At 42.0% G+C, this 17,303-nt stretch overlaps 2 protein-coding genes across 2 annotated transcripts; one reads left to right on the forward strand and one right to left on the reverse strand.

Moving 5' to 3' along the window:
- Positions 1-421: 421 nt before the first annotated feature.
- marveld2b (MARVEL domain containing 2b) lies at positions 422-6,178 on the reverse strand. Its single transcript, XM_085367120.1, has 6 exons — positions 4,967-6,178; positions 3,777-3,812; positions 3,504-3,682; positions 1,876-2,047; positions 1,748-1,798; positions 422-538 (listed from the first exon to the last, which is right to left on the reverse strand). Exons 1-6 carry the CDS (start codon positions 6,176-6,178, stop codon positions 422-424), a joined length of 1,767 nt encoding a protein of 588 aa, XP_085223246.1.
- A 4,087-nt stretch (positions 6,179-10,265) lies between these two features.
- sdf2l1 (stromal cell-derived factor 2-like 1) lies at positions 10,266-17,082 on the forward strand. Its single transcript, XM_085367936.1, has 3 exons — positions 10,266-10,464; positions 16,240-16,436; positions 16,532-17,082. The coding sequence occupies exons 1-3, from the start codon at positions 10,287-10,289 to the stop codon at positions 16,808-16,810; spliced, it is 654 nt and encodes a 217-aa protein (XP_085224062.1). The 5' UTR covers positions 10,266-10,286; the 3' UTR covers positions 16,811-17,082.
- Positions 17,083-17,303: the final 221 nt, after the last annotated feature.

Below are 17,303 nucleotides of genomic sequence, written 5' to 3' on the forward strand. Positions count from 1 at the left end.
CTTTTGAAGTTGCTGTTGTTGCTGTTATGCTAAGCTAACATGGCCATCTTACAGTCTCTAAAACAGCAAAATCCCCAATATGTTCTTTTACAACTATCGGGGAGTGCTGTGTGCATGTTCATTTACCAACACTCTGTTGAAGTTTACGGTTTCCGTGACTTTTACTATTCCCTCTATAATGACGACACATCCCAGACGATGTTCCTTCTAGTGACAGTGAGTCTACCATCCATCATGATGGAGTGACTGCAGTGTTTTCCACCTATTTCAATGTGATAATGTCACCTCTGTTGTCAGGAATTATGGTTCAGCAGTAACGGGGAGTTTCACTTGGAAGAGACAAGCGTCTTTTTTAAATTTACACCACAGTCCCACTGTTGTGTTGTCGCAGAGCACACCTGAGCACACCTGTGTTAACTGCTTAGTTGGCATCGCTGTAGCCCACGGACTTGTTGTACTCTTGAATCTTCTGTTTGATGTGAGAGAGCTTGTTCTTTAGATACTCACACCTCTCTCTTTTTTCCAAATATGTTGGGTCCTAACAAGGAAAACATAAATCAGTAAAATTGAGTACATTTCTTCACAAAGATTTCAGTAAACCACACAAGTATTAAGAAACCAGGCAGTACATTTGAACCCTAATGGTGACACACCATTAGAGGTCTCAAGTTGGGTTTTTCAGACTTTCAGTGTTCGTTTGCTTGTCAAAATATGAAAACAGGATAGATAGTACAAGAAAGCTGCCATGATTAATCTGAGCTAGAGCTCCAAATCACTGTCATTGTTATGGCCTTCTATCCTACAAAAGCCATTACCCATCACCTGCTATACCACACAACAGTAAGGTGATTTGGCATCTGCATTTTTCTGATTCCTGTAGTAGGATTTGTATGTACAGCAGCAGAGAGACTTAGAAAACCAACTCATCTATCATCTGTGACAGTGGATGTGAAGTAAATTTAAACAATTTACTTGTGCTTTTTCACTAAAATAAAAGGGAAGAACACTTTTTAAACTTTTTTTTTAATGATTTATTCATTTTAAGTGGTACTGTGCACTGGGTTTGGATATTCAGCAGGTATGACCCTTCTATGAGGAGTTTATATGTTTGCTTGTAGGTTTTATTTTTATTTTATTTGTTTTCTTGTCAGGGAGGTGAGGATGCTCCTGTAATAAAAAACCATGTTAGATTAATGCTGCGCAGTAAAGCACTAGATTATTAACCTCTGGGGTTTCAGTTCCTTGACTAAAGTCCAATTAAAAATGACTTCCCTTCTCAGACTGTTGCATTCGCAACCCAAGCCCAGTGAAGTGACAGAAAATGGATGGATAAAAATAAAACAATAATGAAACAAATACTGGAAACTACAAAAATATGAGTCTAACACAAGAACGATATATAATGGTTAGTGAGACAAGTGTGACTCAGCTGAAAAACTGCATTTATTTTCCAAACAAATTCATATGTTGTAAATAGATTCTTCTGAGGTTTGATGAGAGTTTGGAGTTATGCACTCAAACAAGTGTCTGCTAGGTTTTTTGGTTTATCCAAACCTTTCTGTAAAACATCCCCCCCCCCCCCAAATATATGAAAGCACAACAGAGTGTTAGTGGGGCAGCTCTTTGATCTAAGTATTATTAAAAATAATAACTGTTATTAACAGAGACATGAAGGGATATCTTTTACAGAAACACCCCTTCCCTAAGACCCCAGTCTGACAGACAACAATTCATGATGTATACTCACAGCTTTCTTCCTCTGATACTCCATTAAAATACCATTTATCCGCTCCTTCTCCTGAAACAAAGCAAACGTGTTACTGGATGTAATGTTACAATGTGTGTGTCTGTCTATCTGCTCGCTAGCAAAATTACCATTTGGCTGGAGGGCCGGGATGGAAGGTTCGCCATCATTTCATCCATCTCTTCGAACTTCTTGGCCATGGCCTGGACCTCAGCATGCAGTTCTTTGTACTCAGCATACTGGTCATTGAACACAGCCTTGTACTGGTCCCTCTCCTCATCTGTGTAAATGCTGGGATACTTCCTGTAGAAACAGCAAAGGAAACAATATTTCTTGGAGCACTGGCAGCTGAATGTGTCTAACACAGGTGTTTAACTGGGATACCCTCCTTTATCTTATCTTACTTATCTTATTCTTGATCTTAAACTGCTAATAAAAATCTGATTTCTGAGAATGGTTTAGAAAATAGTTAGTTTGGTAAACTGGTAACTGAATAAACTACTTTCTAAACCATGTGTGCACCTTTAATTTTTGTCTTACTGACACCAAATCCATGAAATTGTTTTTGAAGGCTTAGTAATGTTCTACTAGAGCTGGTCAGAGGAGTTTTTAGCAAACTGTTATCAAGCACAAGTAATAATGTACTATTTGTAGTGTGGATTTAACCCACATTTAGAGTTGTGCTGTGTATTTAGGCCAGCAGGACACTGTGTGATGACACTTTCTGGATAACAATGGAGTTCAGTGATAAAGGAATTAAATGTGTGGCAATACTTATTTTTGATTCTCCATAGGGCATTCTTTGACAGTGTAGCACATTAAATGCCAAAGACCAGCACTTCCTAGTCCTACCCACACTGGGCCAGAAGGTCTATCTGATGTGTGTCGGTGTTGTTCCTGGATCATCATAATAATATTTGTCCAGGATCAACATCGCATCTGACCAAACATAGTTATGATGTCATAGCTTTGCGGATGTCCACTCAAGAAAAAAAAAATCCAAAATGAGGGCTGTTAGGGCCAAGGTGTGATTGTGGTGAGGGTTTGGTGTGTGATGTGATGGTGTTTCCACATCGCAAAGCTATGACATCACTACAGTATGACTAGTCACTTGCAATGATGAAACCTGGACCAACATTAAATTTGTTGATCCAGTAACTGGACCGACAGGAGGACATCAGATGGTGTAAACAGAAACACGCGCAACAAGCTACACATGAACTGTATGCCACTTTGTGTGAGATGGGCCTAACGTGAAAGTGTGACAAACAGTAGCACTGGTGAAATGGTTATTCAGCCTTTGTAGCAGTGAGTTTTCTAGAAGAGCCATAATTCACATAGTCTGTACTGGAGTGTTCACAAACTAAAAGAGGTCACACCATTCTGGGTGGTTTGGAGTTATGTATTTTTCATTTACAGACGTAAGTGTGATACTGCTTTCCCAGAATACCCATGTACAAAAACACAGTGGTCATCATTGCACTGCTGGAGGTTTTATTTCTGTTAAAACACTTTAATTTAATTCTATTTTATTTATATAGCATCATATCCAATCAGCAGTCCCCTTGAGGCACTTTATAATGTAAGGTAAAGACACTACAATAGGGAAACACTGCAACACGAGAACAAAATTGGGGACTGTGTTTAATCAGTCTGTTTGTATGTCAAATGTACATGTGACATCTGATACTACACTAGGGCCTCCCTGTTAAATGCACAATACACAGCTGGAAGACGAAACCTAGATGGTAATACTCACGCCACATAGTCGGCTATAACAACAGGTTTGGGGATGTGTCCGGCTGGTATGTGACCACGGAGGATCTCTGGCTCTGGTGCCATGAGAGGAGCAGCTTTTAAGTGGTTGGGAGCATCCATGATGTCTGGCTGAATGGTGGGGAGAGGGGTCTGCTCCGACACCATGGAGGATGGACCAAGCTGCGGCAGGTAAACATAGACACATGTTCAGATCATACATACTGTGTGCACCTTGGTGTCTGCAGGAACATTTCAAACACTTTCTCATACTTACTATAGAGAGTGGGACAGATGAGCCAATGGTTCTTATCTATTGTGTAATGAAAAAGAGAAACAGGAGTTTACTGACATTGGGTAAATACACCCTCTCTGCAAAACCTAAGCTGTGATGCTATGTTCTCTTTAGATAGAAGAGGTTTTCTACTCCCAACCCTTCCAAACAAACCACGCTTGTTCAGTCGCCTTGAGGCGACTTATGTTGTGATTTGGCGCTATATAAATAAAATTGAATTGAATTGAATTGAATTAATTCTACTGTCATGAACTCTCACGTTCACTGAGGCCTGTACAATCTGACATGAAGCTCTTGGGTTGTTTTACTGTGTCTCTGAGCAGTGCATAATCTGATCTTGGGTTGAATTTGCTTTGACATCCACTTGTGAATAATCTTTCTCCTTGTAGAATGCTGGGCTTCAGTTTGTTTCTTAGCTTAATTTCCATGGTGAAATCATCAAGGTGTGCAACACACGAATAAACAAATGGACTGGCTCTTATATAGCACTTTTCTACTCCATCTGATCACTCAATAGAACTTGCCTTATTGACCCAATCATACAAGCACTTTTTTCTATGCTTTTCTATACACAATTGAATATTAGATTAGAATAAAAACTGGAGATAAAGAGAATAACAGCTGGCTAGTTCTTTGGGGGGCATAACTATTCAAAAACACAACAGGATAAGCATCACTGCTCAGTATTACTTTTCAGTTTTATTGTAGGGTTATTACCTAACAGTGTAATGCACTTTGAAATTGCTGTGGCTGTTGTTGTCATTTGGTGCAATAGAAATAACACTGAATTACACTGAAAATAAAATTGTTGCATGTAAAAAAAGCTCATCCAGTGAAGCAGGTGATTACTTAACATTACTTACAAAGCGGTCTTACAACAGCGTCCAGGAATGCTGACTCTATTTTCTAGAGGATTGATTGGCATTAGGTTTTGGTTTTGTATGTGCTGATCTCTTATCTTGGATATAAAAGCACAGGATGGGTGCAAAAACATGATAGTTTACTTACTGGGGTACACTGTCATGTAATAGAATTAATGTTTTATTACATGACAAATTTAACCCTAAGCCCCCAAAATGTTCTCTGGAGTATCTCCAGGCCTCTGCATTAAAGGTCAGATTAGGTATTTAGCTGTGAATATTATTTTTGTGCTTTTTGTGTGTGTGTCAGACCTCCTGTGCCAGCCCCTCTTTCCTCATCCTGGCTGCTTCATGTCTCCACAGCTTCACACACACCGCTGCACTAATAAAGTAGAGCACCATGGTGATGAAGATGAAGATAATGGCTGCTGTCTGGCCGGACTCGGTGCGACAGAATGCACCGTTCACTCCATTATTGAAGACTGGCGAGTAGCACAGCCCCCCTCGAGTTGTGTCATTCACATACACCAATCCTGCGGCTAAATAGAGCACACCCAGCACCAGATTTATGGAACACTCTGTTAGAGGCCACCATGAGGAATCCAGAAGGATGGCTCTGTAGTACAGGGTCATGCCAAGAACAACCAGAATAACTGTCACTATCCATGCAAGGCCAGCCACAACCAGAACAAAAGGCGTCTTGGGTCCTGTGTATAAATAACCCCCAGACCCATATGCAGCAGCGCCTCCACCAAGCCCTCCATACAGCTGCGGCCCAGAGTACCCATACATATTGAACCACTCATTGTCCTTATGAACGTAAGCGCAGACACAGGCAAACACTGCAGCTCCAAGCAGCAGCTGCACACCGCCCAGGATCCTTAGCAAGCCAGCCCATGACTTCATGTAGGAGTAGCGCGCATGATATTCTTCCACCCGCTCCTGGTACGTCTGAACTGAGACATTGGTGGGCACTGCAGATGCAGAGTCAAATGCTTCGGCACCGAGCAGCAGTCCATCTCGCTCCTTTTGAGATGTGTAGCTGCCTCCAGAGCCACCATAGCGGTCTCGATAGGAGCCTGGAAGGGAGGGAGATGGAGGGGCAGAGTGAGGCGGTGAGCAGGGGACTCCTGATGTGGTGTGGCACTTAGCACTCTTTTTGGATGAAGGAGCAGGGGAATCAGGGCCAGACCCACCCTTGCTACCACGGTTACTGCTGTTGCCACGGAAAAAGTTCTTGACAGAGTCAGGGATGAAGCGGCGAACTGGCTTAATGTCCATAGCGTCCCGGTCTTCGTCCATTGGGTCGTCATTGCTGGGGGGATAGAAAGCTTCAGGTCCAACAGGTGGCTGTTCAGGTAGAGGGGGAGGGGGCAGGGAGTCTAAGCTGACAGCTGGCACTGTCCCATGCAGGAGTTGTGGAGGTGGAGGTATTGCAAGGTCCCCATACAGGGAATCTGCTGGGACCTGGTCATAGAGTGGCATCTCCCTCACTCGGTCAAATCTGGAGACTCCTGAAAACATCGCAGCTTTGACTTTCTGCAAAGAGAAACAGAGAGGATTACAATGGCATAGTACCAAGATCTGAACTTACAGCACCTCTAAAATAAAAACACAGGCCTTAGTTTCATTCCTCATCTTCTCGCAGCTGCTTCCTTTAGGGGGTACCAAAGGAGATCATCTGCCTCCATCTCACCCTGTCCCAGCATCCTCATCTGTCACTACATCCATGAACCTCCTCTGAGGTCTTCCTCTTTTTCTCCTGCCTGGCAGCTCCATCTTCATTATTTCATTATCCTTTGGATAAACTGGACACTCTCCCTCCACTGCATATGTCCAAACCATCTCATCCCAGACTGAGCTGTCCCTCCAATGTACCTATTGCTAATCCTGGATTGCTCATCTGAGCATTTTCAGTTTGGCCTTCTGTCTTATTGTCAGTGCCACCGTCTCCAAAGCATACATCATGGCAGGTCTCACTACCTACTTATAAACCTTCCTTTTCATTACTGTACACTGCACCCTGCCTGCACTCTCTTCTTCATTTCTCTTGGGCACTGCCATTGGAGGTATTTAAACTCATCCACCTTGAATACCTCTGCTCCTTGCAGGTTCACTGATACAGTTTCACTGCTTTCCATAAATCATGACAGCACTGTACTTTTGAATTTTTGCCAAGGTCCAAGAAAAAAATATCAGCTACAGCGAGAACTTTAATAAATGATCAGATGACACAAATTGGATGAAACAAATTCAGAATGTAATGTAATTCCATTAATTGAGTCATAAATGCAAAACGTATGCTGTAAAGCCAACTGTTCGTCTGCTGGTGGGTGACCAGTCTTTACTCAATTTGAAGAACAGTAAACTGTTTGGATTTAAATGTCTACGAATTCCAAAATTATCCCTCTAAGATAATAAAAGTACTGTGATTATCCAGTCTGCACTGCTGTGTCAGTGCTCCACACAGGAGCTCCAATAAATACTTGGTATACCGAATACCCACCAACTCTGCTGTGGAGGAATTTTGGCTTGTTTTTCCTTTTCAGAACTGCTTTATGCTGGAAACACTGACCATTCACACCTCAGCAGGTTTGGGTCCAGACTGTGCTTAGGCTATTTTAAACTTAGTTTTGGAATTTTGTGCTTGGTTTAGATGAAAGAGGAACCATGTCTTCTTAAAAGATCATACAATAATCTCTCAACACCTTGAGGCGATTTTGAAGCATGGGAAAGTATCATCCACATAAATATTTCCTAGCTTTCTTGTTTTCTTATATGTGATGTACAAGAAAATGTCCTTCATCAACCAAGTCTATTTCTCGGTCACTGGAGTCTTTAATTCAGGTCCCCACTGTAGGCTTGTCTGCCACTAAGTGTGGTGCAGCTGACTGCAATCCACTGTGTCTCACATCTCATCAGTCAGGTCAAGGTTTCAGCGCTTGTCCTTCATTTGGCTGCAGAGCAGCACTCTTGCCATAATTAAAATGGTGAATGCCTCACACCAGCAGACTTTTCAGTCAAGGCTGTCTACATGAGGCATCTTCCATTTATTAAGTTAATATAACTGTTATTTGTAAAAACTGGGAAAGCTTAAGGGAACTGTAGCAAAACAGCTAATTCCATGAGTAAAATGACGAGAAATGAGCACAAGATCAGAGATTTTGTTTTGTTTTGTTGTTTTTGTTTAAACAGAGAACATTCACAATAATTTCATTTTTACGTTATTTGTGAATATTTCTAGAATATTCTCAGTATGACATTGCACAATAGGACGTTTTTTTCCTCTTGCTTCATGGCAGCACTCCTCAATAAGTAAACTAAAGGAGAGATTTGTAGTTTTACAGAGCTTAGCTCAGACTCCCCATGACTCAAGGCTCACAAAATATACACTATTTAGGACTCCTAGCTTAATCTCTTATGTTGGTCACAGGTTCTTCAAAGGGCGTCTGTACATCAGCACAAGGTACCGCCTTTACCGTCAGGTCCCAAAAGCGCACCGACACATGATGAGGGTGGCAGAGCTGGGAGTGCACGGCTTGACCACAACACACAGAGCACTTCAGACTGGAAGTCCATCTGTTCCCCTCCTATTCAAACTTCACTCATTCGCTGACTTACCTTCTCACTGGTGTCGGTGCTGGTCTGTGACACAGGCAACAGCCTCCTGTCTTTGTTTTCTCACACTTATAGGTCAGGCATCGCTATGAACAGTGGTTAAAGCGCAGTCAGGAGCCGGAAAAGCAAAGTGCTCGCACCTCCCCACCGCGGTAAAACTTACCTGACCTGTCCGGCCAGCCTCACGATGCGTTCACGGCCTCTTTTCACATCTGAATCCTCACTCTCTAATTCTTACGCCACATTGTTGTGTTCCCTTGAGTAAAGGCGACTTTCAACAACCGTTTTTATAAGTAATATTTTAATACATTTATTTTTATTCTTTTGCAAAAAAAAGTATCACTTATTATAACTGTAAAAAATGTTGATTGGAAACGTAAGTGATATCGGTAGCTTAGCCCCTTATTTCTTGATAGATGTGAGCGCAGTTTACTCTATAGAAATGTACTTCCTCAGCATAGGGTGATCCTTATGAGTCCTAATATCTGATCCTAATGAGTCAGAGACATTATGAGATGGTGATTAAAAATCTATAAAAAAATTAAAAATACAAACAAAATACCGCACTGTTGCAGAACATGTAATTAATGCTGCAGAAAACCACCAGTCTGATAGTTTAATGCACAGAGCAGTAAAATAAACATATTAATTCCAGTGACTCGTTTTTTGAATGGCCGATGTGATGATTAACAGGCAGAGTCAATCAATCTGCAGGAAAAAACATTTATCAAATACTGAAATCCAAAGGGACGCTGAAAAATGGCACCTACATCCATATAGCTATGTTGTAGGAATTTTAGGATTTAGGATTTTAGGGTAGTTTAAATTTCACTATTGACAATTTATGAGATTACATTTGATGGTTTTATACGTCTTTTACTTTGCACGTCTTCTCCCAGACACTTTGTGAGTCGATCCAATGTAAAAGTAAACCAAAGAAGAGAGAACCTAAATTCGGATTCTATTCTTTTCTTCTAGATTTAATTATTTTATTTTCTTTGCTATTTTGTTTATCCTTCTGTCTCACCCTCACCTGTTTCTTTCTCTCTTTGTGTGTGCATGTGTTAGAAATGAAGGATATTCCACCAGTGACCATTGCCAAGTTCTTTATAATGATCGGGTACATTACATTCAGTGTGTTTTTTGGATCAAATGAAGTACTCCCCCGTGCTCAGAGGGCAACTGGATTGTATCGATACAAAGTGACAATAACTATATTATTTAAAAGTTTCAGAAAGGCCAGAAGAGAGATCAGAGGCTGACAGCTGACTATCAATGATGACAGCATAATGATTCAGTGCACTGGCATGAACATAAGTGCACTTTCGTGGTCAAGACAATACATAATTAATACATAATTTTTTCTCTGTCTTGTATGTATAGAAATACGCTTCTAAATTAGATAACATAAACACATCTAGACTAGACAGGTTACTGTGTATGTTAAATTGTACAGGTGGTGGGTGCCATGTGTCCCATCTCCTCCCGCTCTCTTCTCCCTTCCCCTCACTGCCAACTGGTAGTAGCTGATAGCTATCTGGAGGAAGAGCCTTTGCAGTCAGCGACGACCTGAAACATCACCAAATGCTATTTCGTCTTTTGAGAAGATTTTTTATTTTATTTTACTGTTCACAGTATTTGTTAAGTAGATTTGACCTGAATCCATCTGAGTGGCAAAAACCACATCTTATCTTGTCTATTTCGGCTCATCTGAGTTCCCAGGCCAACTAATGTTTATGCCAATGTACCACGGTTATCCAATCATCATCATCATCATCATCATCATCAGAGGGACAGGCAGTTTAAATCGGGAATAACGTGTGAGGGGCGGAGCTGCTTCTGCATGAATCCTACTACTGTTTGTCGTTAACTGTTATAACGACGCATATGCCTATTCTGACCAATCACGTGTTGACATTGTCTTCCGTATTTTAGGACTTGTCAAGTGGTGATTGGTGGAAAGCAGCATTGCGGTTCGGAAGTGAGTGCCGGTCATGACAGCAGAGACACAAAGATGGAGGTGGTTGGTACTATCCGCGGGCTCATCAGGTCGTTGCTCTTCTTGCTGCTGTGGTCCAGCTGTGAAGGACGAGACTCGGAGCTCAGTTATGTGACCTGCGGCTCCCTAGTCAAACTGTTTAACACCAGACACAACGTCCGACTGCACTCCCACGACGTTAAGTACGGCTCAGGTAAGTGTTCAGAGAGCTGCCGGTGTACGGCCACAGCAGCTCTGAGGCGTCAGCATTGCGCTTACTGTGCTAGAAGAGCTTTGTAGAAGCAAAAAATACCCGGAAATTCAACCCGAGCACAACTTCCGACTACCTTTCCCCACGCTGAAGTTAAGAAGAGGTTCGCTCCATGATTGCATGTCTTAGTTAGTCTTTGGGAGCGTGCTGCTTTTGTGCTATAAGCACAAGAATGAGAAACTGATATTCCCATCAGTGCAGTTTGGCATTATAGAGTTACCTGCTTTATAAGAGCATCCATTAAGTCAGTGAGTTTGGGGTCGTCCCCATCAAGCACCAGGGTTAGGCTGACTTTCACATCTGCCATTTGGTAGAGAGGCTTTAAGTAAGGTTTGCATACTGTAACAGTGACTCACTGAAACTATGAAACTCACTTCTTTTTCATATCGTACGGTCCTAGCAGATGTTTCGGCCTTGTCCCTGAAAGTTGCTGGTTTGAAAGCGAGGTAATGCTTGTTACATGTGTAGCCAGCCTGGGACAAGTGCACATCCACTTTAGCCTCATGTGACGTCAAACTTTCTCAGATAAGTCATTTTAGAAGTGAATATAGCTGAAATCATAGAACAGCCTAGACTTTAACTGATGTCAAGTCAGCTTGCACTGACGTCTCTTTTGGGTCTCACATTTAAATGACAAAATCAACACTTTGAATTCAGATGTAGATATTATGTCTGCTTCATTTGTTATGGAATGACAGTTGAGCAGGCCTCACCCAGCTATCAAGCTACTTGTCAGTCAGTTTTCTGTTAATTTTTTGAACCATTGAAATCGGACATGTGTATAAAGATGACTGTGGATTTTGTAAAGCTGCTTAAATGAAATGTGGTGGTCTACAGGTATATTTGTCCCACAAAATATGGACCAAACTGTCCTGTAATAGTGGGAAAGGCAGGGCACACCTGGACAGGTCACTAGTCTGCACAAAGGGCAGTGGAGAACATTCAAACTCCACACTGAATCTAACTGTAGTCAGAACATTATAAGTTTGACAGGCTGCATCACAGAATAGAATATTCAATTTATTGAGCTTAACATAAAGGGTAATTGGCTCCACATATTAAGCACACAGTTACAAATCTGGGCTTTATATTGGATGGTGATTGTAAAATGGACAGACAAATGGCGTAGCATCTTTCATTTTAGAAAAACGGGTAAAGGTAAAAACCTATTCTCTGCAGGCAGCAGAGACCGTAAAACATGCCCACCCCTTCCTTATTGCGACTTTTAGTTAGGAGAAGTTGGAGATCATGCAGCATCATACAACAAAGTTGACATCCTGTCCACTGTTGCAAGCTGGCATTCCTGCAGGTCATGTACAGCTTGATTTTCGTAACCTGGCACATTGTGCCGTTACTGCTGCAGCTGGGTTGAAGACCGTATCATTTTGTCGGTTTTTACCCCTATTTTAATGACATATCAGTGCAGAAGCTCAAAGATGTACAGATAATACAGAAAGACATGTTGCAACAGTTTGAAAGGGTGAGACTTTGTGGAAAATACTTTGAAAACACGCACTGCAATGTCTTTGCTTCTAGTTTTCTTCTACTATATGAGTGCTGATGTGGCGGTATTGTCAGGTGGGAACATCTTGAGTCTCTAACCCATTCAAAACCCCAACTCACACCTTATGTCAAGTGACCTCAGTAGGTCACATGATAGGGTGGGCCAAGGTGTCACAGTGGTTTCAAGTGAAATCTCTGGGAAACGCAGCTAGCATCTCAAGCTTCAGTGATTTAGTAATGTAACATATTAGTTTTGTTTTTCTAAGCTCTAATGATGATGTTGATATTTATATAACAAAGGAATGGCCCACACCTGCCCATGAAATTCAGTTACAAAACAAATCTGGTTTCTTGCAAGTGTTGTTTGGGCAGAGCTGTAATGGCAGCTGCACTAGCTGCAGTCTTCCACGTGTATTTTTTTCCTGTGCTAGTGGTTGCTCTTTTCCTATCAGCATGTAAGGATGGACAAGAACAATTGTAAGTGTATGCTAGACTCATCTGTTCCGGAAAAACTGCAGCCTTGGTACATAAGCTCCCTACCATGCCAGTGGTACTTGACAGATAATTAAATAAATACACATTATTATAAATATTATATCAAAGGGTATCATAAGTATCAATTCTGGTGACATCCCTGATATATAACAATATAAAATATATACTTAAAGTCTGAACAGGGACGTCCACTTTTACACAAGATCTTCAACATGTGGATGTGACAGGATCTGATGTTGAATAATCTTGTGTACAGAGCGAGACTGATGGGGTAGCGAGCTATGTTGACCTTAAAGCCTTTCTTTCTATGTCAAAAAATTGGCCCTCTTTTTGCCCAGCTAAATCACCATAGCAACTTATTCACCATGGTAACCTGGTTGGGAGCAGGTTATGTGTTTTGGTTCAAAATTGTCTGCAAGAGATTCTTGAATGTTTAAGTGCATTAGACTGCTGTTCAACTTCACTGTCAGCTGTAAAGTACCAGCTGAGACTGCACTGTGTTGTCACTGGAATGTGCATGTGTTCAGCTGGTGCTGCAGAATGGCCAAATGTTTTCATACATAATTCTAAATACAGAATTAAGCTGCTTGTTCTCATTTATACTGCTAGAATTACAACTACTAGGACACAGGACATACACCAAGAATGAATGAATCAATGAATCTAATTAATTTCACTGTGATCTTCAGACAAAAGTGAAGTGTTTTCTACGTCTCCTATATTAGGCTGTGTGACAGTAACATTTTTACGCTATCAGTATTAATGTTAATAGTGATTTTTCTACTGCATTAAACTCTTGTCCTACTTGCAAAAGCATTACGTTTTACTGTTATATTGTCTTGATGTTCTTGTTTGGATTTTTGTCGTTGTCATCGTCATCTCTATCATCATTAGATCGTGTCTGATTGGAGTAGCCCACACTCAATGGGATGATGCAGTCCTTTTCTCGTGAGTGCGCTCAGAACCTGAAGTAGAGAGCCTGACTTATCACAGAAACCCAATAACAATCATGGCAATATACATTTCCTCCAAATAGCATTTCAGTTTTGTTATGGTAGTCAATGTTCAAAGAAAACTCAACTGTGTTGAACTTCCTTCATCGTTCACTCCTTCTGTCAGGAAGGCTTTATATCCTACGTCCCGATGAACAGAATTAAGTTTTTAGGATTTCATTACCTGGAAGATACCATAGAATAGTTTGTAACAACGCTGCTAGTTTCCTCTCAAGTATAAACCTACAGACTGCACACAGTCTCCAGCAATTTCTAACGGAAGAGTTTTATTCTATATCAAAAACCTATTGATTGTCCCTCAGCAGCGCCTGTTGATCTACTTGTTGTTTTCAGAGAGAAGTGCATATTCAATTCAATTCAATTTTATTTATATAGCGTCAAATCACAACAACAGTCGCCTCAAGGCGTACAGTAGATCCTACAATAATAGATACAGAGAAAAAAACAACAACAATCATATGACCCCCCCCCCCCCCCCCTTATGAGCAAGCACTTTGGTGACAGTGGGAAGAAAAAACTCCCTTTTAACAGGAAGAAACCTCCAGCAGAACCAGGCTCAGGGAGGGGCGGCCATCTGCTGCAACCGGTTGGGGTGAGAGAAGGAAAACAGGATAAACACATGCTGTTGAATAGACAGAGATGAATAACGGGTACGATTCAATGCAGAGAGGTCTATTAACACATTGTGAGTGAGAGAGGTGACTGGAAAGGAAAAGCTCAATGCATCATGGGAATCCCCCAGCAGCCTACGTCTATTGCAGCATAACTAAAGGAGGATTCAGGGTCACCTGGTCCAGCCCTAACTATATGCTTTAGCAAAAAGGAAGGTTTTAAGCCTAATCTTGAAAGTAGAGATAGTGTCTGTCTCCCGAATCCAAACTGGGCGCTGGTTCCACAGAAGAGGGGCCTGAAAACTGAAGGTGGGCCATTTATATGGATACACTGTAATAACATGGGAATGGTTGGTGATATTAAAGTCCTGTTTGTGGCACATTAGTATATCTGAGGGGGCAAACTCTTCAAGATGGATGGTGACCATGGTGGCCATTTAGAAGTCGGCCATCTTGGATACAACTTTTGTTTTTTTTCAATAGGAAGAGGGCCATGTGACACATCAAACTTATTGGTAATGTCACAAGAAAAACAATGGTGTGCTTGGTTTCAACGTAACTTTATTCTTTCATGAGTTATTTACAAGTTTCTGACCACTTATAAAATGTGTTCAATGTGCTGCCCATTGTGTTGGATTGTCAGTGCAACCCTCTTCTCCCACTCTTCATACACTGACAGCAACACCGCAGGAGAAATGCCAGCACAGGCATTACAGTATTCGTAGTTTCAGGTGCTGCACATCTGGTATCTTCACACCATAGACAATTGCCTTCAGATGACCCCAAAGATAAAAGTCTAAGGGGGTCAGATTAGGAGACCTTGGGGGCCATTCAACTGGCCCACGGCGACCAATCCACTTTCCAGGAAACTGTTCATCTAGGAATGCTCGGACCTGGCACCCATAATGTGGTGGTGCACCGTGTTGCTGGAAAAACTCAGGGAACGTGCCAGCTTCAGTGCATAAAGAGGGAAACACATCATCATGTAGCGATTTCAAATATCCAGTGGCCTTGAGGTTTCCATTGATGAAGAATGGACCCACTATTGTTTTACCCCATATACCACACCAAACCATCACTTTTGTTGGTCCAACAGTCTTGGAGGGATCCATCCAATGTGGGTTAGTGTCAGACCAATAGCGGTGGTTTTGTTTGCTAACTTCACCATTCACATAAAAGTTTGCCTCATCACTGAACAAAATCTTCTGCGTGAACTGAGGTTCCTGTTCCAGTTTTTGTTTTGCCCATTCTGCAAATTCTGTGCGCCAATTTGGGTCATCCTCGTTGAGATGCTGCAGTAGCTGAAGTTTGTAAGGGTGCCATTTGTGAGTAGCTAATATCCGCCGAAGGGAAGTTCGACTAATGCCACTCTCCAGTGACGTGCTATGCTGTGGGCTCTTGCTGAATGAAGCTAGGACAGCCACTGCTGTTTCTTCATTAGTGACAGTTTTCTTGCGTCCACATATTGGGCAAATCCAACACTGAACCAGTTTCGCGAAACTTAGCAAGCAGTTTGCTAACTGTAGCATGGGAGATGGGTGGTCTCGTAGGGTGTCTTGCATTGAAATCTGCTGCAATGACCCGGTTACTGCGTTCACCAGATATCAACACAATTGTGATCCGCTCCTCACGTGTTAACCTCTTTGACATGTCAATGGCTGTGAACAAAGAGAAACTTGTAAATAACTCATGGAATAATAAAGTTACGTTGAAACGTTATTTACGTTGTTATTTTGGTTAGTAATGTTCTTGCTGTGCCATAACATCTAATTAGTGATTTCGATGGAATGCAGACTGTTATTGAAGTAAATGGGCAGAGTTGGAGATCATCTGCAGAAGGTTTTGGTTATATTAGCAAACCTTGAGAATGAAATTGTATATAATGGGCATATAGCCTGTTCTATGAGCACAATGCTCAACAACAAGTCTTTATCTACTTGGCTGCTGAATCTTAACAGGCTTGCATGCACTGAGCACTCTGTGCTTCATTGGTGGAACAGTAATTAATAATTCAAGATCAAAAGTACTATAAATGCATGATGCCTCGATGCCACTTAATTGTATAATTTTGTGTGTGTGTGTGTGTGTGTGTGTAGGCAGTGGACAGCAGTCTGTAACTGGAGTGGAGAACGCAGATGATGCCAACAGCTACTGGCAGGTTCGTGGGAAGCCCAACAATCCATGTCTGCGTGGTGCTCCCATCAAATGTGGCCAGGCCATTCGCATCACACACATGAAGACTGGACGAAACCTCCACACACACCACTTCAGCTCTCCTCTGTCTAATAACCAGGTCAGACACACACAACTGTTTCTCTTGCTCTTTTAAACACATGTGGATGTTCACCAGGGTACAAATGCTTCCCTTCTCCTCTGCACCATCCACAGGAGGTGAGTGCTTTCGGAGAGAATGGCGAGGGTGACGACCTGGACGTGTGGACGGTTCAGTGTGAAGGCATTCACTGGGAGCGCGACGAGGCTGTGCGCTTCAAACACTTGGGCACAGACGTCTTCCTGAGTGTGACGGGCGAACAGTATGGCCACCCCATACGTGGACAGCGGGAGGTGCACGGCATGAGCTCCCCCAATCAGCACAACTGGTGGCGTACTATGGAGGGTGTCTTCATCCAGCCCAGCCAGGAACCGCTGCGCCACGATGAACTCTGACATCATCATCATCATCATCATTAGGAGACATGAGCATGGACATGCTTCTGCCTGGACCTGATGTATGACTTGACTGAGAAATCTTTTCTATGTGAAGCACTCGGGGTGTTTTGTGACATGAAGGGGGTTGGCAGGCATTATTTGTGTGTACGTAGTGTAGCCTCAATATGTTCTTTCAGCTTCTTCCTTGGAGAATGTGATGAGGGATAACATTGAGCCAGGGGAGATGCATGAGGATGGCTATAGCCCTGAAGAAAACTATCATTTGATTAATTTTGTCCAGAAATACATAATGACATGTACTGTATGTAATAAAGCCTTTCTTTATTTCATATTTGGTGTATATAGGTGTAATTAGAGCACACTTCACTGTCTGTCTTTTCGCCACTGTTCCTGTGTTTGCAAGGTTCTGGTATCTGGATTCTTTGCTGAGCTTATCTAAGCTTAGCAGGTTGTCTAGATGTCTCCTGCTACCTTAACTCTAGCTGCTGCA

The sequence above is a fragment of the Diplotaxodon limnothrissa genome, linkage group LG12 (genome assembly GCF_057381915.1).
Source record: "Diplotaxodon limnothrissa isolate DT_005_m linkage group LG12, D_limnothrissa_male_GT1.1, whole genome shotgun sequence".
In the NCBI taxonomy this organism is placed as follows: domain Eukaryota; kingdom Metazoa; phylum Chordata; class Actinopteri; order Cichliformes; family Cichlidae; genus Diplotaxodon; species Diplotaxodon limnothrissa.